The sequence below is a fragment of the Bombus affinis genome, unplaced genomic scaffold (genome assembly GCF_024516045.1).
Source record: "Bombus affinis isolate iyBomAffi1 unplaced genomic scaffold, iyBomAffi1.2 ctg00000059.1, whole genome shotgun sequence".
NCBI lineage: Eukaryota > Metazoa > Arthropoda > Insecta > Hymenoptera > Apidae > Bombus > Bombus affinis.
In genome coordinates, this window is record NW_026108820.1 from 1424540 (window position 1) to 1451544 (window position 27005).

General features: G+C 41.5%; 2 protein-coding genes across 3 annotated transcripts in view; both read right to left on the bottom strand.

Moving 5' to 3' along the window:
- Positions 1-14041: 14041 nt before the first annotated feature.
- LOC126926787 (uncharacterized) overlaps positions 14042-27005 on the bottom strand; it is a 182415-nt gene continuing 169451 nt past the window's right edge. The window contains exon 3 of the mRNA XM_050743132.1: positions 14042-14293. The gene's annotated coding sequence lies outside the window, so the exon portion shown is untranslated. The remainder of the gene's footprint in view (positions 14294-27005) is intronic.
- LOC126926794 (uncharacterized) lies at positions 18687-21032 on the bottom strand. Of its 2 annotated transcripts, none has more exons than XM_050743143.1 (2): positions 20587-21018; positions 18687-19164 (listed from the first exon to the last, which is right to left on the bottom strand). In XM_050743143.1, exons 1-2 carry the CDS (start codon positions 20971-20973, stop codon positions 18949-18951), a joined length of 603 nt encoding a protein of 200 aa, XP_050599100.1. In that variant the 5' UTR covers positions 20974-21018; the 3' UTR covers positions 18687-18948. The 2 variants fall into 2 exon arrangements, with proteins under 2 accessions (XP_050599100.1, XP_050599101.1); XM_050743144.1 differs by lacking the exon at positions 18687-19164 and adding an exon at positions 20198-20396 and having other exon boundaries at positions 20587-21032.

Consider the following 27005-nt stretch of genomic DNA (forward strand, 5'->3'; position numbering starts at 1 on the left):
TAGGCCGGATATAATAATAATTTCCGAGCCGAACAGGCAGCTACCGCACTGGTTTAATGACACCAAAGGAGACGCCTCGACATGGGTCACACTCCTCAATGGCAAACTGCCTGATGAAACAACAGAGGTCAAGAGCGACGGGATAGTGGGCGTCAGCGTCGGCGACGTCTTCTGCTTCAGCGGATACTGTTCGCCCAACATAAATAAACTAGCATACTCCAAATACATAGACACGCTGTCGACTATGACGAAGAGCGTTGCTAGAAGACACGACAAGGTCGTCGTGGCAGGAGACTTCAACGCAAAGTCAACCTGTTGGGGCGGATCGACCACAGACAAGAGAGGGAGAGTCTTAATGGAGCTACTAAGCGGCCACCGGGTGTTTCCAGTGAGGCTCAAGGAAAAGTACACCTTCTTCGTGAACGGGAAGACGAGCTTCCGCGACATAATAAGCGTATCCAACAAGGTCAGCGGGATACACGCCGGAAGCGCGGTCTTGAACAAATATTCGGCCTCGGACCATCTGTACGTGCTGCACAGGTTTAAGGCGACAAAGACCCGGACCGTATCGAAGTTCTACAGGTACGCGACCAAGGACATGTCGCCGGAGGAGTTCCTGAGCAGATTCGACGACACACTGAAGAAGGAGGACCTCAACGCGGCTATCGGAGCGGATGGGGCCGTGCCCTTGCAAAAGAGCATCGAAGGTACGTGCGAAGGGATGCTAAGGAAGTCGAACTGTGGGGCGAGCCGCAAGTACGCGAACTACTGGTGGAACCCGATGATCGCGGAACTGAGAACGCAGGCGCGCAAAGCGCTCAGGAAGGTGACGAGAGAAAGGAAGAAGAATGCCGGCAACACCGAGTCCCTCGTCAACGCCTACAAGGAGATCCGAAGGCAGTTAAAAAAGGAGATCGCCCGCAGCAAGAAAACAGCTTGGGCAGAATACTGCAAGATACTGGAGAGCGACCCTTGGGGCAAACCCTATCGCACGGTCATGAAGAAATGTAAAAGCAAGGGACCAACCAACGACATGCCGATCGACATGGTGAAGGCAGTCCTACAGAGGCTATTCACCTTGGGACACGGACCCCCCCCCCCCATTATGAGGGACGCGAAGAGGCAGAGACCGAAGAAGAAGGAGATATTAGCCTCAGCGTCGCCATCGGCGAAGGCGATGTCGTCGATGCCGCCGGAAGAATGAACACCAAGAAGGCTGCAGGAGTCGATGGCGTGCCGGGCGAGATCGCGAAGCTGATAACGAGTCGCAGGAGCGAGCTCGTGACAAGGCCGTTCAACGGCATCACCGAATCAGGAAGGATCCCAGACTGCTGGAAGACGGCCAGAGTAATACTGCTAAGGAAACCGGGAAAGGATCCCAGTCTCCCTAACGCGTACCGGCCGATAAGCATACTCCCAACCATGAGCAAGATCTGGGAAAAATGCTTTAAAAAGATCATCGAGAGATGCATCGGAATGGACCCGTTCCATCGGAGGCAATATGGCTTCAGAAAGAAGAGGAGTACGGTAGATGCCATCACGCAGGTGATGAAGTTTGCCAACATCTGCAAACAGAAGAAGGTAATTTGCGTGATGATCACCCTGGATATTAGCAATGCCTTCAATTCGCTCAGCTGGAAGAGCATATACGAGGAATTTGACAAGAGGAAGCTGCCATGGAAGGTCAAAAGGCTAATCGGCAATTACCCATCCGGAAAGAGGATCATCGTGAGCAACCAGCACGGCACGGTGGAGCACGAGGTGGCGGCGGGAGTTCCGCAGGGATCCATCCTCGGACCATTCCTGTGGAACTTGGTATACGACCGGTTGCTCGAGAGACTCGACAACATGCCAATGGTCAGAGCAACCTCCTTCGCGGATGAGCTGGCCATCACATGTTCCGTCGGGAGGAACGAAGAGGCCTCCGCCAAGGTCAACACGATGCTAAGGATCGCCAACGATTGGTGCACGAGTGTCGGGCTCACCCTGGCGAGAGAAAAGACGGAGGTCATGCTCATCACAAGCTTGCGAGTGCCGAGAGTGGTGAAACTCAGGTTGGGCTCCTCGGACATCGAAACGGTCGATCGCATCAGGTATCTCAGAGTCGTCATCGACTCCAGTCGGAGGTTCGGTGCGCATATCGAGATGGTGTGTAATTGAGCCGACAAGTTAATAGGAGCCCTTAGGGGAATTCTACCCAACATCAACGGGCCGCCCAGCATGGCTCGTAGGCTCTACTACAATGTGTGGGAGTCCATCGTAACTTACGGAGCACCGGTGTGGGCTAGAGCAGCGAATACCGATAAGAACAGGAAAAAGCTGAAACGAGCACAACGAACGGCCCTGTGCATAACAACGACGGCATACCGTACCGTCTCCCACGCGGCACTTTGCGTGTTGACCGGGAATCTCCCGATTTACATAAAGATAAAGATGCTCGGAGAGACCTACGAGAGGAACAAGATCCATGGGTCCAGGATTGGCACGGATGACGGCAGCAAGCTGAAGGAGGAACTGGAGGCGATTCGCAAGAAGGCCCAAGAGGACTGGCAGAAGGAGTGGAACAACTACAAAAAGGAAAATATCACAAAGAAATTAATACCGAGTGCGCTGCTATTTACCAAAAAGAAGATGGACATCGATCACCACACCATGCAGCTGCTAACCGGGCATGGGAGCTTCGGTGTCTATAGGAAAAGGATTGGCAAGGACAACGACAGCAACTGTCTCGACTGTGGAGACCCGACCGACGATGCAGAGCACGCCCTCTTCGCGTGCCCGAAGTGGACGGACAGAAGGATCGAGCTGGAGAACGCTCTGGGCGGGAAGATAGACGTGGGCAATCTGATCGCCACGTTGACCGCCAAGAACGAGAGCTGGAATAAATTCAGGCAATTCTGCAAGACCGTCATGTGTCACAGGAGGGTGACAGCGAAGGCCTGGGAAGAGGCAAGGAGGAGAACGAGCGAAACAACAACTACGTGGAGCAATGAGGGCAAGAACACGAAACAACGAAAAACCGCAGAAGGAGACCAGTCCAGTATTCTGAACTGGCTGAGAGGACGACATGAGCAGTAACTGCCCGAAGAAGTAGATACAACGGGGCACGAAAGGACAACCCTGATGACTGCCGACAGGTTTTACCGGGGTTGGCTGCCCTCTCAGCGGAGGAGGAAGGAGGAGGGGTTTTTAGTGGGTATGGCAACGACATCCGACCGACTACCACATAACCCAGTGATGCTGGTCACTGGACATGCGTAATAGCATTTTCCCCTCCCCACGCAAAAAAAAAGGAGTCGGCTGTGGGGGACAGGCTGGCGAGATATTTGTGAAAACGTCATTATTGTAGTTTTTAATGGTTTTGGATAGTTTTCTAGTTGCGTTGTTTAGTTTGCGTTTGTCCTCCGGTGTTCTATGGGTCTGCCATATCCTTCTTAGTCTACGTTTTTCTGCTATTTTTTTTAATATGTACTGGGGGTATTCGTGATTGCTGATGGACGTGTTTGCCGGTGTGGAGACGCGGATAGCGTTTATTATGCTCGCATTTAGGTATTCCGTGGCTGCTTCGATTTCTTCATTGGTTTTTAGTGAGGTTGAGGCTGAAGTTGTGTGGGTAAAGACTTCTCTAAAGAGCTGCCAGTTGGTGTGTTGGTTATGAATGGAGCCATTAGGTGTATTCTCGATGATAGTTGAACTGACTGTTACTATCACGGGGGAATGATCAGAGGAGAGATCAGCCGAGGAATTGATTTGGACGTGTCTTGACGAGATATTTTTAGTTATGAGGAAATCAAGGAGATCGGGTATTTTGTTTGTGTCGGTGGGCCAGTGTGTGGGTTCGTATGTGATAAGGTAGTTGAGGTTGTTGGTTATTATGCTGTTGAGGAGGTTTTTGCCTCTTACTGTAACCAGTCTGCTACCCCATTGGGTGTGTTTAGCGTTGTAGTCTCCTCCGGCTATGAATCTGTTGCCCAGGGTGTCCAGGAAGTAGTCGAAGTCTTCTTTGGCGATGGAGTGTCTGGGAGGGCAGTATACAGCTGAAGCGGTGATTGTACCATGACAGTCTTCTATTGCTACGTTTGATGCTTGGAGGTAGTCTTTCTGGAATGGTGGAAGTTCGTAGTGCTTAATGTTTGATTTGATTATGATTCCGGTGCCGCCGTGGGCCTTTCCGCTGGGGTGTTGGGTATGGTAGAACTTGTATCCGTTTTTGTTCAGGTAGTTTTTGTCGGTGAAGTGGGTTTCATATATGAGCATTATGTCGATTAGCTGGTGTTTTAGGAAGAGTTCTAGCTCAAGTTTGCGTTGCGCTAGACCGTTGGCATTCCACAGAGCTATGCGTCTTGGTTTTATTTTGTGTCGGGGCGTATTAATTTATCCGTGATGAGTGTTAATAGCGATAGCAAATTGTTTATTTGCTCTGGTTGTTTCTCTATTAGCTTTTCAAGTCTAGAGACGTTGTCTGTATTAGGTGGGGTGGGGGCACTATTTTGGGGAGGATCTCTGTGGCTATTTGGTGTATTTCGAGTGCCTTGTACCGCTTGGGCATAGGAGTTTGAGGGAGTGGTGAGTTTGATAGGGCTGGGTGTTTGATTGGTTGGGGGGATTGGGGTAAAGGTGAATTTCGGCGAGCTGGGTGTTTGGTGATTTACCTCTTTTGGTCTAAGTTTGGGGTATTTGTTTGAGTACAGAGTTTTGTAGGCTGCGCAGCCTTTGTGGTTAGCAGGATGGTCACCTTGACAGTGGATGCACTTCGCTGGGGTTTCCGGTGATTTCCTGCACTGGTCGGTGGGGTATGTACCTGCACATTTGACGCAGCGGAAGGTATGGTTGCAGTATTTCTGCGTGTGCCCGTATTTTTGGCACCTTTTGCATTGCACTATCTCCTTTTTGATTTGCGGTGATTCGAACTTTACGATGGCGTTCATTAGGCGACTGATGTTGTAGATTTCCTTGTTGTTGGGTTTCTGTTTTAAATCGATGAAAAATCGGGATAGCGGGTCTTTTGTGACTCTATGCCTTATGTGGCTGACATTGGTGACTTCGTGGCCGAGTTTCGATAGTTCTATTTTTAGTTCGTCGATGTCTGCGGAGTAGTGGATGTTTCGTAGCACCACCCGAAAAGGTCTTTCTTCTGTGAGTTGGTAGGCGTGGAAATTGGCGTTCAGGGCCCTAAGTGTCTTGGTGAGCTTCCTGTAGGCTTCTGGATTCGTCGGCAGGATTTTTACCTGGTTGTTGGTTATCTTCAGGTTGTAGTCCTCCTTGGAGATATCTCTCGCTAAGGACTTGGTCATTGTCTGGATGTCGATGACATCATTAATAAATATTGGTTGGGGAGGGGGGCTTCTCTGTGCGTGGTGGTTAGGTGGCGAGCCTGCGGTTTCCATGGCGTCGTTTGTGGATTCCAAAATTGCGAACCTGTTGTGGGTGTTAATTTGCGTTGATGGCTGTTCGTTCGAGTTTGTGTCTGATGGTTCGGTTTTGCGTTTTTTCGCCTTATTGGCGTCGTTGGCACGGGGGGATCTGCTGAACTTCTGCCACGGGGGGAGTAGCGCGGGGTAGTGATGGGTTTGCACAGGCGAGCCTGGTCGTGATTGTTGGGCCATCATCGAGCTAGCTATTTCAATATGAATAACTAGTCGTGAGGCTATGCGGCAGGGATCGGGTTGGGGTTAGGTGCGAAGGCTTTTCTTCTCTCTGGCGGATAGGAAACACTTGGGAAGATAGGAGCACGTTGTGTTCACTTTCGACGGTTGGGTGACACGTGTTACTTTCGAACTTCACTGGGCACTAGAGACACGTCTGCACGCTTCGGCACTCGACAGCGAACTGAATCATTGCAGGTAAGTTGATCTAATACACTAACTAGATCGCCTAACGCACCAGTAGCTCAGAAACCTACCACATTCGACCGAGTAGAGAATGGGCCACCCGCTAAACGCGCGCAAATGAAGTGTTTCAAATGCGGAAAGCTGGGACACATGGCTAGCAAATGCCAAAATTTTCTACAACCGAGCCAGTACGACCGACCACCCGCAAGAATTCAAGCAGTCCAGGAAAGGGACGAAACACGAGAAGTAACATCGAAGCAGAGTGTAGACGAACCGCGCGAAGCGACGCGAGTCAACATCACCACAGGAAGATTACTCACAATACCTTTGTCAACCCGAACCACAGAGCGAGTATTTCTGGTCGACACAGGAGCAGGGATAAACCTAGTGAAACGTAACAAAACTGTCAACGCGATACAAATAGGGCCTAGACAAAAATTTTCTATGGGACGAGACAAATACGAAACGTACGAATACGTAACGAAACGAATTTTTGGACAAGACCTCATCTTTCATATAGTACCGGACAACTTCCCAATCATCGAAGACGGAATCATTGGGCTACCATGTTTAGAGAAATATAACTACTCAATATCCAATGACGGAATCCGACTAAATGACAAAACCATTTTATTTCAGAAACCAATACAATTAACTCCTGGAGAAAACAGAGTTCAAACAATCTATCTGGAAGGCAAGCCAACTAAAGTATGTTTTATCAACACTGGTGAGCAAAACATTGAAATTTCTAATAATATTCAAAATTCCCAAGATGTTTCCAACGTATCAAAACTAAAAAGCCTAGTGAGAACAGATCACATTCAAAAGCCAATTCGCGAATCCATAGAAAAGATTATTCTCCACTACGTTGACATCTTTAATTTAGAAATCGACCTTTTGCCCTGTACTAATTTAACCCAGCACACAATTTCATTAACCAAAGATAAAATCATTAACACACGATCGTATAGACCACCGGAATGTCATCGAGACGAAATTTCGCGACAAATAGGAGACATGTTAAAGAAAAATATCATAGAAGAATCCGATTCCCCTTATAACTCTCCGGTATGGGTAGTTCCGAAAAAATTAGACGCCTCAGGAAAACAGAAATGGGGGATAGTCATTGATTTTAGGAAACTAAATGAACTCACGGAACAAGACGCTTATCCTTTACCTGACATAGACGACATTTTGACACAACTAGGAAACGCGAAATTCTTTTCGGCGCTTGATTTATCCTCAGGATTTCATCAAATTCCAATGAACGAGAAATCCAAAAAATATAAAGCTTTTTCGACACCGCAAGGCCACTTTCAGTTCAATCGAATGCCATTCGGTCTTAAAAACGCACCCGCTACTTTTCAAAGATTAATGGACAGAGCCTTAACTGGACTTGTAGGAAAATATTGCCTTGTTTATTTGGACGACATAGTGATATTCGGAAAAACGATTCAAGAACATAATGAAAATCTCGCCATAGTATTTCAGACACTCAGAAAAAATGGGACTTAAATTGCAACCGGATAAGTGCGAATTCGTAAAACCGGAACTAGAATACTTAGGCCACGTAGTTTCAGCCGAAGGAGTTAAACCAAACTCCAAGAAATTAGACGCTGTAAAAAACTTTCGATTACCCCGCAATGCCACGGACGTTAAATCATTCTTAGGTTTAGCAGGTTATTACCGCAAATTTATTCGAAATTTTTCTAAAATCGCGAAAAGCCTTACAGACTTAACAAAAAAGGACACACCATTCCATTGGACTGACAAACACCAGACTAGCTTTGATACTTTAAAGGACAAACTCTGTAATTCCCCAATACTAGCTTATCCGGACTTTAACAAAACCTTTACCCTAACCACCGACGCAAGTAACAAAGGACTAGGAGCAATACTGTCACAAGACGGTCATCCTTGCTGTTACATTTCAAGGACACTAAACCCACCCGAACGAAACTATACCACGACAGAAAAGGAACTCTTGGCCATCGTATGGGCCGTGAAAAGACTTAGGCAATACTTGTTAGGACGACGCTTCATTATTCGAACCGACCACCAAGCCCTTAAGTGGCTACACAATTGCAAAGACCCCTCTAGTCGACTGATTCGTTGGAGACTTAGACTCGAAGAATACAACTATGAAATCGAATACACAAAGGGTAAAGATAATACAGCTGCAGACGCCTTATCCAGGGTTCACGCGGTAACTCGCAACGAAATAGTTAATCTCGACCTATTAATTGACCACATTAATTCATTCAACGAATGGAAAAACAACAACGAAAACCCGAAAATCTTAGAAATTAAACCGAATGATCAAAAGTTTTACCCATTAATTCGAAACGATTTAGGAGAATACGACGAGACACTTTGGATCAGAAAACTTTACAAAATTCTTAAAAATACAACAAAAATCGGCATAGGAAATAACGATTTCACTGAATTAGAGAACAGTTCACTGTTGAGTGCCGAAGCGTGCAGACGTGTCTCTAGTGCCCAGTGAAGTTCGAAAGCAACACGTGTCACCCAACCGTCGAAAGTGAACACAACGTGCTCCTATCCTCCCAAGTGTTTCCTATCCGCCAGAGAGAAGAAAAGCCTACGCACCTAATCCCTACCCGAACCTTGCCTCATAGCCTCACGACTAGTTATTTATATTGAAATAGCTAGCTCGATGATGGCCCAGCAATCACCACCAGGCTCGCCCACGCAAACTTACAACTACCCCGCACTACTCCCCCCGTGGCAGAAGTGCAGCAGATCCCCACGCGCCAACGACGCCAATAAGGCGAAAAAACGTAAAATTGAATCACCAAATACAAACTCAAACCAACAGCAAACAACACAATTCAACACCCACAACAGTTTCGCAATACTAGAATCCTCAAACGACGCCATAGAAATCGCAGGCCCGCCACCAAACCAACAAGCACAGAGAAGCCCCCCTCCCCCACCAATATTGATTAATGATGTCATTGACATCCAGACAATGATCAAGTCCTTAGAGAGAGATATCTCCAAGGAGGACTACAACTTGAAGATTACCAACAACCAAGTCAAAATCCTGCCGACAAATCCAGAAGCCTACAGGAAACTCACCAAAACACTTAGGGCCCTGAACGCCAACTTCCACACCTACCAACTCAAAGAAGAAAGACCTTTTCGGGTGGTGCTACGAAACATCCACCACTCCGCAGACATCGACGACCTAAAATCCGAATTATCTAAACTCGGCCATGAAGTCATAAATGTCAGCAACATAAGGCATAGAGTCACGAAAGACCCGTTATCCCTCTTCTTTATTGACCTAAAACAGAAACCCAACAACAAGGAAATATACAACACCAGCCGCCTAATGAACGCCATCGTAAAATTCGAACCACCGCAAATCAAAAAGGAGATAGTGCAATGCAAAAGGTGCCAAAGATACGGGCACACGCAGAAATACTGCAACCATACCTTCCGCTGCGTCAAATGTGCAGGAACACACCCCAGCGATCAATGCAGGAAATCACCGGAAACCCCAGCGAAGTGCATCCACTGTCAAGGTGACCATCCTGCCAACTACAAAGGCTGCTCAGCCTACAAAACCCTGTACTCAAACAAGTATCCCAAACTTAGAACAAAAGAGGTAAATTACCAAATACCCAGCTCGCCGAAATTCACCTTTACCCCAATCCCCCCAACCAACCAAACACCCAGCCCTATCAAACTCACCACTCCCTCAAACTCCTATGCCCAAGCGGTACAGGGCACTCAAAATACACCAAATAGCCACAGGGATCCTCCTCAAAATAGTGCCCCCACCTCCCCTAATACAGACAACGTCTCTAGACTTGAAAAGCTAATAGAGAAATAATCAGAGCAAATATACAATTTGCTATCGCTATTAACACTCATCAGGGATAAATTAATACGCCTCGACACAAAATAAAACCAAGACGCATAGCTCTATAGAATGCCAACGGTCTAGCGCAACTCAAAACTTGAGCTAGAACTCTTCCTAAAACACCAGCTAATCGACATAATGCTCATATCTGAAACCCACTTCACCGACAAAAACTACCTGAACATAAACGGATACAAGTTCTACCATACCCAACACCCCAGCGGAAAGGCCCACGGCGGCACCGGAATCATAATTAAATCAAACATTAAGCACTACGAACTTCCACCATTCCAGAAAGACTACCTCCAAGCAACAAACGTAGCAATAGAAGACTGTCATGGTACAATCACCACTTCAGCTGTATACTGCCCTCCCAGACATTCCATCGCCAAAGAAGACTTCGACTACTTCCTGGACACCCTGGGCAATAGATTCATAGCCGGAGGAGACTACAATGCTAAACACACCCAATGGGGTAGCAGACTGATTACAGTAAGAGGCAAAAACCTCCTCAACAGCATAATAACCAACAACCTCAACTACCTTACCACATACGAACCCACACACTGGCTCACCGACACAAACAAAATACCCGATCTCCTTGATTTCCTCATAACTAAAAATATCTCGTCAAGACACGTCCAAATCAATTCCTCGGCTGATCTCTCCTCTGATCATTCCCCCGTGATAGTAACAGTCAGTTCAACTATCATCGAGAATACACCTAATGGCTCCATTCATAACCAACACACCAACTGGCAGCTCTTTAGAGAAGTCTTTACCCACACAACTTCAGCCTCAACCTCACTAAAAACCAATGAAGAAATCGAAGCAGCCACGGAATACCTAAACACGAGCATAATAAACGCTATCCGCTTCTCCACACCGGCAATAACGTCCTTCAGCAATCACGAGTACCCCCAGTACATATTAAAAAAAATAGCAGAAAAACGTAGACTAAGAAGAATATGGCAGAACCATAGAACACCGGAGGACAAACGCAAACTAAACAACGCAACTAGAAAACTATCCAAAACCATAAAAAACTACAATAATGACCGCTTTCACAAATATCTCGCCAGCCTGTCCCCCACAGCCGACTCTAACTACTCACTATGGAAAGCCTCCAGGAAACTCACGCGCCCCCCACAAATAATACCTCCAATCCGCCGCCCGCAAGGCGGATGAGCGCGTAGCCCTATAGAAAAAGCCAACCTATTTGCCAAACATTTGTCTGAAGTATTCAAATCCTATTCCTCCGTAGCTGCTGCAGACGTTACCGAATACCTGCACATTCCCTTCCAAATGTCCCCTCCCATTGAACCCTTCACTTCTGCAGAGATTATAGAAGCAATCAGTCGCCTAAACCCCAAGAAAGCAGCAGGTCACGACCTAATAGGAAATAAAGCAATCAAGGAACTTCCCATAAAAGGGATTGCACTCGTCGCATCAATCTTTAACGCTATCCTCCGCCTTCAACACTTTCCCAAGGCATGGAAAATCTCACAAATCACCCTCATCCCTAAACCCGGTAAATCAATATATGAAACCACCTCCTATCGCCCAATCAGTCTTTTACCTACCCTGTCTAAACTATTCGAGAGGATGCTCACGAATCGTCTCCTTCCACTCCTAGAAGAATTGAAACCACTCCCAGATCACCAATTCGGCTTTCGAAAACGACACTCAACAGTAGAGCAAATCCACCGCATAACCCACATGATCAGCCAAACGCTTGAAAAGAAAAAATACTGCTCAGCGGTATTCCTAGACATCCAACAGACATTCGATAAAGTATGGCATGAAAGGCTACTCTACAAGCTTAAAAAATCCTACCCCACCCATACTACTCCATCTTAAAATCCTACCTAACCAACAGACAATTCATAGTTAAATGTCTAGATGCCACTTCCGCAACATTCCCAATAGAATCCGGCATACCACAAGGTAGTGTCCTCGGACCCCTACTGTTCTCCATCTACACTGCCGACTTACCCATATCAAACGAGGTAACAATAGCAACATTTGCCGACGACACAGCACTATTAGCTACCCACGCAGACCCGGCAATTGCCTCATCCACTCTCCAGCGAAGTCTCGACTCCATGGAAAAGTGGTTCCAAAAATGGGGTTTTAAAATAAACGAAAAAAAATCCTCCCGTGTAACCTTCACGCTCCGAAAACAAACCTGCCCCCAGGTCACCATTAACAACGCAATAATCCCAAGCAAGGACTCCGTAAGATACCTGGGCATGAACCTGGACAGGAGACTAACTTGGAAAAAACATATCTCCGAAAAAACAAAGCAACTAAAGGAAAAACTAAGAAAATTCTATTGGCTCACGGGCCGACGCTCCAAACTAAACATACAGAACAAAATAACCCTCTACGAGGCCGTAATAAAACCTGTCTGGACCTACAGAATCCAACTATGGGGAACAGCAAGTAACTCCAACATTGAAATACTCCAACGCTTCCAATCGAAAACGCTAAGATCCTTATTAAATGCACCCTGGTATGTTATCAACGAAACAATCCACCGCGACCTCAAAATATCTACAGTCAAAGATGAAATACACAAGTTCAGAAGCAGATATAACACAAGAGTCAACAACCACCACAACCCACTAGTCACCCAACTACTGGACACGACGGACCAGATCCGCAGACTAAAAAGAAAATACCCTCTAGATTAAATCCTTAGTATCTACTAGAACCAACAATATAAAACTATTATAATCCATGTCATTGTATCACGCCAAACTAAGTTACTGAAAATTCTCAACGAGAATTGATTGTAAATATTCTAATAAATAAAAATAAAAAAAAAATGATACATGTTTCGATGATTGAGCCGTTAAGCGTGACAAAGCGATGGAATTGTTTTGCACAGAAATTCTGGTTCTAAAATTATGTTAGGGATTCTAGGGCGTAATAACATCTTGGACCGCAAAGTTATCGACGTGTCGATGAAAGTTAAGCGAGCTTTATCGAAGCACACGTTCGAGTCTTTGGGCGATTGCTAGGAATACGCGTAATGTTTTTTTCTGTGAGCTGAAAAGTTGAACGACTATAAATGGCGTTTGTAGAGGATTTCAAAGCGGAAGAAGAGGCAGATTATTTAATACATAATATCTTCCTTTATAATATATCTAATATCCTAATAATTAGATGAACGTAATACAAATGTTTAGAATCAGAAATTATCTTTTTATATAGAGATCTGTTTGATGCAAGATCTAAAATCAATCAAATCGGATTGTATGGATTGTGTATTTGTCTGTGTTAATCCTTTGACGTCGATACCAACGATGTATATAGCGAATGGCGGTTATCAGCCAAGATTATGAGCAGGTACGCAAACAGACTATAATATTTTGCAAGAATGAAATGTCTTGGTATGGTACGCTTTAATCTATCTATCCAAGTCAAAATAAGTATAAAAATCGCGTGGCAATCAACATATTTAAAAAAAAAAAAAAAAAAGAGGAGAAACAGATGCTTCTGATTGTTTTTTAGTGCATTTTCATAAAATCTTCTAAATGTTTAATTCTCATAGAATAAAAGGGAGAGTATACGTTTGAATCTCAGCAGATTTTATTAATTCTTTGAAACCATAAATACAATATGAGTATTACATCAACTTTAGTTCATACATGTAACAACATATTATTCTGCATGTAGCAGTTACGTATAATGAAACATTTACTTATCCAATAAATCCATATTCTCTACTAAACGTTCGTTTATTAATAAAACTGCCATAATCGTCCACGCATTGTTCGCTTCCTTAATTATTTTTCAAAGTATAACGATAATCAATGATGCAACAGAAATATCACGTAACATCCCAACAATCTTACATGAGATTTTAGCTGTTTTTACTATACAAATTAAGTCATTATTAAAATAAGTCATTATAATAATATATATATATGTCGGAGATGAAAGAATACCGGAACGTTCCCTTTGGAACTTTGGGAAGACCCCCAGTATTGAAATTTAGATTTCACCATAGCCGTATTAAGAAACTGTTGTCATTCGATCCGACTGTATTTATTTGAGATTTATGATAGTGAGCTCGGGCTCGAGGCGACAACCGGTCGCCGAACGTAGTCGCGGTCAAGGGATGAACGTTTTATCTAACAAAGGCATGAAGTAACTCTATAGCTTTCCATAAAAAAAATACTTGGGACGGGGCACGACGGTAAACATTTCAACGATTTCTGTCCCGTGGCTCGCCACACGCAGACTTTGTCCTTCGGGTAAGACGATTGCCACATGCCAACGCATCTTCGCAGTATATGTTTAGCTGGGCGAGGACCCGCTACGAATATTAAATTTCAATTACACAAAGTCTCTCAAATAGACAAATGGCCTGTGCCCCAACTACGGGAAGATAAGAGAAATCTATCCTTCCACGAACGACGCTTCCCGCTAGCAATTTTTCCCAAGGACAGCTAATATCTTTCTCTAACCACCAACATGGAAATTGACCAATTAACAGCAACGTCAATTTCCCACTCCCTTCGAACGGAGACTTTTCTCCGCGAATCCGATGATCTCGTGTCTTTTTTTTTTGCGTGGGGAGCGGAAAATGCTATTACGCATGCCCAGTGACACGCATCACTGGGTTATGTGGGAGTCGGTCGGTTGTCGTTGCCATACCCACTAAAAACCCCTCCTCCTTCTTCCTCCGCTTAGAGGGCAGACAACCCCGGTAAAACCTGTCGGCAGTCATAAGGGTTGTCCTTTCGTGCCCCGTTGTATCTACTTCTTCGGGCAGTTACTGCTCATGTCGTCCTCTCAGCCAGTTCAGAATACTGGACTGGTCTCCTTCTGCGGTTTTTCGTTGTTTCGTGTTCTTGCCCTCATTGCTCCACGTAGTTGTTGTTTCGCTCGTTCTCCTCCTTGCCTCTTCCCAGGCCTTCGCTGTCACCCTCCTGTGACACATGACGGTCTTGCAGAATTGCCTGAATTTATTCCAGCTCTCGTTCTTGGCGGTCAACGTGGCGATCAGATTGCCCACGTCTATCTTCCCGCCCAGAGCGTTCTCCAGCTCGATCCTTCTGTCCGTCCACTTCGGGCACGCGAAGAGGGCGTGCTCTGCATCGTCGGTCGGGTCTCCACAGTCGAGACAGTTGCTGTCGTTGTCCTTGCCAATCCTTTTCCTATAGACACCGAAGCTCCCATGCCCGGTTAGCAGCTGCATGGTGTGGTGATCGATGTCCATCTTCTTTTTGGTAAATAGCAGCGCACTCGGTATTAATTTCTTTGTGATATTTTCCTTTTTGTAGTTGTTCCACTCCTTCTGCCAGTCCTCTTGGGCCTTCTTGCGAATCGCCTCCAGTTCCTCCTTCAGCTTGCTGCCGTCATCCGTGCCAATCCTGGACCCATGGATCTTGTTCCTCTCGTAGGTCTCTCCGAGCATCTTTATCTTTATGTAAATCGGGAGATTCCCGGTCAACACGCAAAGTGCCGCGTGGGAGACGGTACGGTATGCCGTCGTTGTTATGCACAGGGCCGTTCGTTGTGCTCGATTCAGCTTTTTCCTGTTCTTATCGGTATTCGCTGCTCTAGCCCACACCGGTGCTCCGTAAGTTACGATGGACTCCCCACACGTTGTAGTAGCCAAGCTGGGCGGCCCGTTGATGTTGGGTAGAATTCCCCTAAGGGCTCCTATTAACTTGTCGGCTCTATTACACACCATCTCGATATGCGCACCGAACCTCCGACTGGACGTCGATGTCGACTCCGAGATCTCGTGCCCTTAGGCACACCCATCATAAATTTCTTCGACAGCGTCACCGCGACGGAGAGCCACTCACTCTAGTGCGATCTCATCGGCAATCGACCTGTCTTTTGTATACGTAATAATTGCCCCTTGCTCTAACATACAGTGTAACTTAGACGCTAACGAAGGGTAAAGTTCGTCATCCCGTTGACCGCGGATTCGTTATTGAGCCTAGGATCATCGTCATTTGCTTCTCGAGTATCTAATTATCGCGATTACTTGTCCAATTCCATCATAGTCATATTTGCACTAGTAAATATCTCCTCTATTGCATAACGATCACGTCTAGCGCCAATAGGGATTCGTTTCACGCCCTTATCCCTAACTCTAATCTTAACGCCAACCCGACATATATATATACATACATATATATATTTTATACATACATACATATATCAATTTTTATACACACAATTATACATATTCATTTTCATTTAATATTTTCATTTAATAATTTAATAAACCTTCGTCCCGCAAAGGCAAATAAATTCACGCATAACATTTCTCTTCAGCGGCATTGTTCTAGGATTGTATTTGTTGAAAGAAGGATAGCATTAAGCGCTGGAATAAAGAATGACGAATCGTTATTCTTTAACCATCGTACTTAGACACATATTTATTGAGCTACTTGTATTTTAATCGAAGTCTAATATCCTCCATCTGTAGGCGTAAATATTACTGCCGTTGTTAATGTCATTTTAAGTTTTACTACTGGAAAGGACATTTAAGTTTGAAGGCAGGCAAGTCTACTGTTCCTAAAGCTGACATTTAGACATCTAAGATTTTTTGTGTCTTTATTGACAAAAATATATTTGACTTTGCATATCTAAAATAAAGGATTTGCGTTATCTAAAATAAATAGATCATCTTTCTTTAGAAAATTCAATGTGGTGAAATTAGAATATGAGATAAAAGAAATACTATGCACACTTATTGTTCTTCTTAAAAATTAAAGGAATACTCATAATCCTAAAACATCCTTTCTATGTTGTACTAGATATATATACAATTAAAATGTGTAATAATGTGAATGATAAACTAGTTCGAATAATTATTTTGCTTAAACGTAAGTTAATTGAAATCAGATGAATGTTATATACGCATTATACCGTGCATTATGAACTATTGATTGATTGATGCTCATATTTAATTATTAACGAGAAAATTAGAAAAATCAGATTGAATTTAATCTGTCCTTCTTATATTTATTAAGATGAGTTCTGGGGCTTGAAACACTCGAGATTAGAAATTTTGATTAATGTTTCACATTATGACTGGACGCTTGTTGTAATATCTTTTGTACGAGATACACTATACATACACAAGATCAAAATGGAATTTCGAAACGGTCGTATCGTTCAACAAAAATCTCCTTTATCTTTGATCCTCTTCATAAAAATGCAATTCTCCTTTACAGAACATCATATAACATTTATTGTACGATATATTGTTCAATTATATTTCGAAATTTTCAGCTTCGAATCTTTGTTTAATTATACTGTAGAATTAAATATCATGCGTTATTTAAATATAGAGATAGACTAAACTTTTGTTCACATTTATTAAAGCTGTATCAACTGAGATGCTTAAATTTGCGAAATTTCATGGACTTTTATATTTAATTTTTCATCATGAATCCCGCTTTGCGATACAATACATATTAGATTTATAATATCTTAAATTGACAGTACCAATGCTGATTTTATCTGAAACTATTTGTTTGCAAATGATATCTTTCTTCGTTGGAATTACCCTTCACTTATAAATTAATAATTATTAACATTGAACAGTATTGTTAAACTTCAATAAAAATAGGATCGATAACTTAATGATAGTTAAAGAAACTTCCTATTACAGGTATAACAAATCATATTGAATTTTGTTTAGAAAACAATAATAAAAATGGGTGTCTTTTTGTGAAAATAATTTACAGCATATCACTCGACTTATTCATATAGGAGACATTAGTTTGTTTAAATACCCTGTTGCACCCTTTTATTCATTTTCAACCCAATTTTTTCACAACATTAAAAAATATTTTAAGCCTGAAGAAAAACATGAAAAACTTCTTATTAGCATGATTTCATGCTAAACATCCTCTTAAGATATTATAAATCTTTCTTGTTTACTAAAACCAGAGCCTAACTGAAATATACGAGTATCGCAACAGGATTAATCGTAATACATGATTAAATACAAGCAATATGTAAGCTATATTTTTACTTTTTACTTCAGAAATAAATATTTCACCAGCATCGTCTTTAGCTTAAGGAAAATAAACTTGTGAAATTTAATTTAAAGCTTCGTAAAACATGGAAATGTTGCAGGATAACAAATCAGAAAAGATATATTAAATAAATCACAGTTCAGGTATCTATAACATGTGATTCTCTTAACAAATCTGTTTCATTCATCAAGCAACTGCAAAATTTCCGTAAAATCAGAAGCGGTTTCACAAATTATAGGCATTCGTAAACATGATAGATAAGAGTTAGTATCGCGGCGTTTTAGAGTATCTATGAGCGTAATATGGAAAGTAAAAAGATGTATAATAAAAATAGTTCACTTTCCAAGCTATCACTAACATTGTAACGAATTATTATACATATAACGGCTCACGAAAGTACTCGGACGCTTACAGAAACTTTCCATGAATATTTTGTTGAAGCTTTTCATGAATTTCAAGATGCATTAGGCTGTCTCAAAAGTTTCTTTCGTTTTGTTCTATTACTACAAAATAGATCATACATAAATCGATAGAATAATATAAAACAAAAAGTGTCGTGCATCTATTATTTCCTTATGAAACGAAAGAAGCTTTTGAAACAAATGTAAATAGGAATTATAAGATGCTTATTGATTACCATCGGTATTTGGACAGTTAATTATGTATTGTATAAATAAGTCACAATATTTTTAGTAGGAGCATTTTTACCCCTAATCAATCATATGTTTAAAAATACTCTTTACATTGTACATTAGTTTTTTGCTATGTGTACGTCTGCAATAAGCATCTTCTAGCTTCCATATATATATTTCCAAATTAGTCTCAATTTTTACCGGTGTAATCATGATAGACACGTCTCGTTACATTGAAGTAAAGTGAAGAAAAACACTAACACACATAATATATATTCGCAAAAATCTTCTATCTAATATTTTCGTCAACTACTGTATACACATTTATTATATATTTGTGTGAGATTAAAATCGACAGATACGATAAAAGAATATTGTAGAGGTATAGCAATAAGAAAGTACAAGGAAAGTATAGCTCGTTAATTTGAATTACACCAGATTGTCAGTCATCTATTAGGTCGTGTTAATCTCTGAATAAATTCTTAAATAAATAAGTGTTAATAAAGATAAAGATAAAGAAGTGTTAATTAAACTAGAGACACTTAACATTTATTAGCATTTGTTCTTCCCCATTACTTCTTGAATAGGTCCTTTAGGGAAGAACAGAGAGACGGTTCGCTGGATTCCGTCTGATTCCGATTTTGATTCTTGGTATTTGAAAACCAATTTGTCACTTTGCCTGACATTGGTTTGTTCGGAGATACCGAGGGCTTTCCGCTCGACCCGGAAGCCCCCGTATCGTTTCCCTTTTGCGCCGTTAACATCTTCTCAATTGCGCTACCAAATACCTACGGACAAAATTGTTCTTATAAATTTATGAATATTATGTATTTACGTATTTGAATGAAAATTTTTATGAAACGAGATTTCGCGTTAAAATACGTAATAGTAAATTATTATAAACAGTTAAAAGTATTTAACTGTTATTTAATATTCCTAATATTCAAAATAATATTTAACATTCCTATATTATTAATATAGATGAGAAGTCTCGATAAGATAGTTTACAATCATTAAGTACAGTATCGCAGATCCACCATCAGAGGTCAGTAATATTAAAATAAAATTCATGTTGGATTAAAAGTGTGGTTAAGTTGGGGCTAACCCCAAATTTGCAAATTTTGACCTAAGTCAAAAAGTGGCCATTTTTGCACCTCCTCGCGAACGAAAAATTCTTGTGCGACGTTTAAGAGAATTTATCAAAAAAAAAAACAAAGAATTATTAGCATTTATACGAAATGTGACATGGAAGTTGAAAAAGATGAGTGTATAGATGAAAAAATTAAGCAGAGGTAAAACTTACGCGCTACACTTGATCTTCATTTCCTTTAAATTTTGATCCAGCTGATAAATCAGTAATTAAACCAAAGGAACTAAGTTTGAAATCAAGCGAATCTGAAATACTATCAGACTGTTGCTACTGGAGAACAATAGCCATCTTGTACTTCGTACTTGCTCGATTCCAAACTCTAATCGATATACCAACAGAATTTACCAGCAAAATAATTATTCAGAGATTCTGTCGGTAAAACAATTGAAGTTTAAAATCGAACGAATCCGAATTACTGCGAGATCGTTGGTGACTATTGTTCTCGTAGCAACAAACTGATGGTACTTCAGATTCGTTTGATTTCAAACTACAATTGATTTATCAATAGAGTTGTCGAAGAATTATTTTGTCGATATCGGTGTAGAACAATAGTCAACAACGATCTCGCTGTACTTCATATTTCCTCTATTACAAACGTCGATTCATTTACCAGCAGAGCATCTGAAGAATTATTTCACATGGATCATGTAGAAAAAAAACGAACACGAAAATGGAACTGTAATAACATTTTTTATTCCTTGCTGAGAGCCGTTCTTAAACATTTTTCCCTTCGCAAGAAGATCGGAAAATAACCACTTTTGACGCTCTGTTTTCATCCCATATGAATTTTATCTTTAATATTACCGATTGATAATAATGTCACTGCGATATTGTCCGCAATGATTGCAAATTATCTTCTCCACGTTTCACCTATATCGATAATACAGAATATCAAACAACAATTATTTAATTTCACGTTGTTGTTGACTTTATTAATTTTTACGATAAAGTGCATTCTCTGGAAGAGATTTTACGATTTACGATTTTCTTTTTCATTCCCCCTTTCACCTACGATGGCTCTTAAACAAGAAACGATATCGTAACGAGAAATACAACTTACCTGAGCGTCCACTTTGGTTCCACTAGTGTTGTCCCATACGACTTTGTGTTTGACCTCGCTATTAGGGGATTTTTTACCCAACGTTTCCTTCACCGCCTTCACTACCTTCGATTTATCGAACTTGAGACTTAAACTGGCCGTTACTAAATCTTCCGGCTTCTTCGACATCGGTTGGTGTCTCTTCGTGAACCAATTCGACGGTGCCATAAAGGTCGAAATAGCGGCTTTCGAGGATCCGCTAAGCTTACTTTTAGCTCCGTGCAATGTCGACACGTCGAAGCTGTTGGAACGGAAGCTCTTCGATCGACTTCCTTTCTGTTCGGTCGTTTTTCCGGGCCAGTTTGAAGAAATTCCCTTCAGATCTCCGGTTACCGTTATCCACTTCATATATAGAGTTTGAAATCTTTCTCAAAATTTTGAAAGGTCCTTTCCTAATTTCTTCCAGCTTACTTCTATTCATTCTGTTTCCGTTGTGGGTGAAGACCGTATCACCAATTTTAAACTCGTGTTCTCGTCTTTTTTTTGTCATATTTTTGTTTGTTGATTTCGAAATTTCTTGCTGAGTTTTTAAATGCTTCTTCTCTGTCTCTTTTTAAGTTTATCTTCTTCTCTGTCATTCCCTTAGGGATGATTTCGATCATTTTCCCATACAGTAAGTGATTTGGGGCAAATCCCATTACACTGTGTCTGGTGTGATTGTATTCTTCTACGCTTTTTTCTGCGATCTTTGTCCAGTTTCTTTTTTTTTTCGAATTGATCTTGCATCTGATTCTGTTTACTAATGTTTGATTTACCCTCTCGTTTAGTCCATTGGAGGATGGACAGTCTGTCGAGGTGAAAATTAATTTAATGTTTTTCTCTCTCGCGTACTCTTGAATTTCCTTGGATGTCATCGCTGGGTATCGGTCTGCAAGGATAATTTTTATGGAGTCAGTTTCTCCTGTCGAGTTTATAAGTTTTATGATATCTTCCGCGCGTTGTGTTTTCGATGTGGACATAAAAACAGCCCTTGAAAAGTGATTTATGAGTATATGCATATACTTCTTTGGTGAGTTGTTGTTGGAAAAACCTCGGACCGTATCGAATGACATTATTTCAAACGGTTTCCTCGCTGGTCCTAGTCTCCACATAAGCCCGATCGGTCTTCTCGTTCTGCTTTTATTCCTAATGCAAGTTTCGCATTGTTTGCAGAATTTGTCGACAATTCGGTCCATATTTTTGAAATAATAAAAGGGTCGGATTTTTTTTTCAATATGTGATTCCTTCCAACATGGCCAAAGAAATCATGCACCGTCTTTATGATATGCTCGCCAAACTCTTGTGAGACGAATATACGTTGGCGTCCTTTAATATTTTTAAAAAAAATCTCTGATTTGAAGGAACTGAGAAAGCTACAAACTGGATATCAGAGTATGAAGAGGAATGCAAAAAATACAAAATAAAAAGCGATGAGGAAAAAGTCAAAGGTTTGAGAAAGTACCTAGGAAAAACAGCAAAAAGGAGGTACCAAACAAATCTACTGAAAGCTGGAGGACACAACTGGGAACTTTGGTTTCGGAAACAAACACTCCACGATAGAGCAAATGTACAGGCTTATAAACGAAATAATAGTAGCACTAGAAAACAAGGAATACTGCACGGCCCTCTTTATAGACATAGGGAAAGCATTCGATAAAATTAACCATGAAAGTCTACTACAAACAATTAGGAAACAATTCCCGGAGCAAATACACCAATTAATAAAATCCTACCTAAGCAGCAGAACCTTCGTAATAAAAATCAAGGACACACATTCTCAAGTTAAAGACATCAAGGCCGGGGTACCACAAGGAAGCGTCCTAGGCCCAATACTATACACATTATACACGGCGAACATACCAACAACTACCAACAGCACAGTATTGACATTCGCGGACGACACAGCTATACTAGTCAGGCATACTAACCCAGAAACGGCAGTCAAAATACTACAAGAACATATCATAAAAATAGAAAATTGGCTACAAGAAAAACAAATAAAAGCGAAGCCCAATAAATGCAACCATATTACATTCACGCTACGAAAAAAGATACCACCAAACATCCTATTGAACGGCACGCATATAACGCAAACAAAGCATGTCAAATACCTAGGACTCCACTTAGATACACAACTCACATGGAAACTACACATCAAATCAATAGTAGAAAAAATACAGAAAACAAGGAGACAAATGCATTGGCTAACAAGCCGAAAATCCAAACTAAACATAGAAAATAAATTAAAAATATATAAAACGATCATAAAACCAATCTGGACGTACGGAATACCATTATGGGGGACGGCAGCAATGAGCCATATAAACAAAATAGAGGTAATACAGGCTAAAATCCTCAGAACAATAGTAAACGGACCTTGGTACGTCAGAAACGAAGATATACGGAGGGACCTGGGAATGCCAACGGTCAAGGAAGACATTAGCAGATACTCCGAGAAATACAAATCAAGAATAGCAACACACCCAAACCGGCTAGCTGCGGAAACATACAAAACCATAAACATGGACAGAAGGCTAAAAAGGAAGCACCCAGCAGACCTTATAAAGGACATAATCTAACAAACACGAGGATGGTACCCCGCTGGGGGTAGCCACCAACATGCTAATTTAACCGTTAAAAAATTCCACCAAATGTCCAAATTGGACAAATTGTGAATTTTAATAAATAAATTAAAAAAAAACTGTACGCGTTAACAAAATAGTTCCAACTTACTTGAAAATAGTTGCTTGATTGAGGTAACTTGACCAATCTGAATCATCATAAAAACTTGGAAGGATATTTCAGGCAAAATTACAGGTTCACATTGGCAAAATGATTTTAACTTACTTGAAAATAGTTGCTTGATTCAGGTAACTTGAGCAATCTGAAACATCATAAAAACTTGGAAGGATATTTCAAGCAAAATTACAGGTTCACATTGGCAAAATGATTCTAACTTACTTGAAAATAGTTGCTTGATTCAAGCAACTGTACACGTTAACAAAATAGTTTCAAGTAACTTGAAAATAGTTGCTTGATTCAGGTAACTTGACCAATCTGAATCATCATAAAAACTTGGAAGGATATTTCAAGCTAAATTACAGATTCACATTGGTAAAATAATAGGTTCACATTGACAAAATGGTTTCGAATTGCTTGAATTCAAATCGTTTGACGAAGCAACATGACTAATCTGAATAGTTCAATTGTCATCTTTATCCAAGACTCGCATGGTCAATCGAGCCATTTGGAAATCACATTGACCAACTCCAAAATTGAAAAGTCGAGAAAAGTAATTACAACTATCGCAAGTGGTGAGACAATATGCGATAAAAATGAAAAGATGAGCGTGGCGTTAAGCTCTAAGGAACTAGAGGTTTTGTGAGAATCAATCGTGTACTTGGACGATGAAATTGCGAAATTGTGAGATTGTCCAAAGATGAAGTTGGTCAATTTGACTTTCGCCAGGCTCGATCGTCACTACGACAGTTCTCGCGTATCGAAACTATCTTGATGTTTGTGTCGACAGGTGAGACGAATGAGCGATCGTGGCAGAGAAGGATCAGGACATTCGGTCGTTACGATGGAAACAGAGTTACCGACTTTGTTTGGCCGTCGCGAATCAGTCGCCTGTTTTCCTTTTGGAGGCGTGACGAGAATATTACCAAATCGTCGAGAGCCAGCGTCCAGAATGTCCGCACCACCGAGCGGTAGAAGAAATACGCACTATCTTCGGTTGGACATTATGGACGACATCGCATACCTAAGAGCGAGGGAGGTAAGGATCTTTCGTTTATTCTTTTTCACTTTCTACCGTAATAGATCAGCCACAGATAGTCCATTTCGACGAATAGTTTCTTTCGATCGACGTGGAAACCGTCGAAAAGAAAGATTTAGGATATTGCAGCCGTTCGCCGATAAGGAGCGCCATTTACGCCGAAGGAGATCCGTTCTCTTAGAACGTTCATAGAGTCGCCTGTCTACCGTATTGGGTCTGCCTCCCTGCTATTCCTTTGTCTATATGCTGTCGATGGCTTCAGCGCTTGAGAAAGCTAAAAAGACCAGATGTGGAGTTTTCCTAGAAGTGGTGAACACTTCAACAAAAATAAACGAAAGATCCTTACCTCCCTCGCTCTTAGGTATGCGATGTCGTCCATAATGTCCAACCGAAGATAGTGCGTATTTCCTCTACCGCTCAGTGGTGCGGACATTCTGGACGCTGGGTCTCGACGATTTGGCAATATTCTCGTCACGCCTCCAAAAGGAAAACAGGCGACTGATTCGCGACGGCCAAATAAAGTCGGTAACACTGATTCCATCGTAACGACCGAATGTCCTGATCCTTCTCCGCCACGATCGCTCATTCGTCTCACCTGTCGACACAAACATCAAGATAGTTTCGATACGTGAGGACTGTCGTAGTGACGATCGAGCTTGGCGAAAGTCAAATTGACCAACTTCATCTTTGGACAATCTCATAATTTCGCAATTTCATCGTCCAAGTACACGATTGATTCTCACAAAACCTCTAGTTCCTTAGAGCTTAACGCCACGCTCATCTTTTCATTTTTATCGCATATTGTCTCACCACTTGCGATACTTGTAATTACTTTTCTCTACTTTTCAATTTTGGAGTTGGTCAATGTGATTTCCGAATGGCTCGATTGACTATGCGAGTCTTGGATAAAGATGACAATTAAACTATTCAGATTAGTCATGTTGCTTCGTCAAACGATTTGAATTCAAGCAATTCGAAACCATTTTGTCAATGTGAACCTATTATTTTACCAATGTGAATCTGTAATTTTGCTTGAAATATCCTTCCAAGTTTATATGATGATTCAGATTGGTCAAGTTACCTGAATCAAGCAACTATTTTCAAGTTACTTGAAACTATTTTGTTAACGTGTACAGTTGCTTGAATCAAACAACTATTTTCAAGTAAGTTAGAATCATTTTGCCAATGTGAACCTGTAATTTTGCTTGAAATATCCTTCCAAGTTTTTATGATGTTTCAGATTGCTCAAGTTACCTGAATCAAGCAACTATTTTCAAGTAAGTTAAAATCATTTTGCCAATGTGAACCTGTAATTTTGCCTGAAATATCCTTCCAAGTTTTTATGATGATTCAGATTGGTCAAGTTACCTCAATCAAGCAACTATTTTCAAGTAACTTGAAACTATTTTATTAATGTGTGCAGTTGAGTGAAGCAAGTATTTTCAAATAACTTGAAGCTATTTTGTTAACGCGTACAGTTGCTTGAATCAGGCAACTATTTTCAAGTAAGTTGGAATTATTTTGTTAACGCGTACAGTTGCTTGAATCAAGCAACTATTTTTAAGTAACTCGAAACTATTTTGTCAGTGTGAAACTATATAGACACTAGTTAATTCCCATACATAATGTTAATTCCCATGTATAATGTATAATGTATAAACAGAGCTATTTTTTCAGATCAGAAAGTACGATCAATCTTTTTCTTTAAATATATTATGCAAACGTTGAACAACCTTATGTTTTGTTAAGCTAACAGGATACACTAAAAATACATTATCACATACATTATCCAGTTCGTTCGTGAGTGCCGAGGCGTGCAGACGTGTGTCCAGTGCCCGGCAATGTTCACAAAGCAGCACGTGACCATCCAGTTGCTGCTGAGTGCCGAGACGTGCAGACGTGTGTCCAGTGCCCTGTGAAGTTCACAAAACTCCACGTGACGCCCATCTGTCGAAAGCGAATCCAACTAACCAAGCCAGGGGTTAACAGCCTCTCGACTAGTTCTTTCACACTGAATTAACTAGCTCGATGATGGCTCTATCATTCCCAACAGGCTCCCCGGAGCTAAATTATAACACCGCCATTTTTCCTCCCCCGTGGCAAGAGGGCAACACATCTATCCTCGTAAACGACCATCACACGAAAAAACGAAAGCTCGAACCAACCAAGACAAATGTAAACGAGAGTCAAACTAAACCATCAGCCAGCCAGGTGACCACCTACAATAGATTTTCAATACTGGAGTCCACGGAAGACTCCATGATTACAACCGAAAAGGTAAATAATCTCTGTTACGTCGCGTGAAAAGGTCCGCGCGACGTACTTTAATGTCTGACCGTCCAGACCCAAACGTCATTAGAGAACCCTCAATAAAACTAAGGCCCACCATAAACCGATTCTCATTAGCTTGCAGAAACCTTGAATCCTGCAAGCATTTTCGGTTTATAGCGGGTACTTAAAAGGTCCTTAGGTTTATTGAACGTTCTTAAATATTACGGAGTAAGCTGGTAGTTATGACGGGAAAAATTGTTAATTATATGACAGGGAAAATCAGGCATTTAGAGATTAGAAACATCTGGGTTTTCCCACGAGTCATGCCGTTAGGATACTTCCATATCCCAAC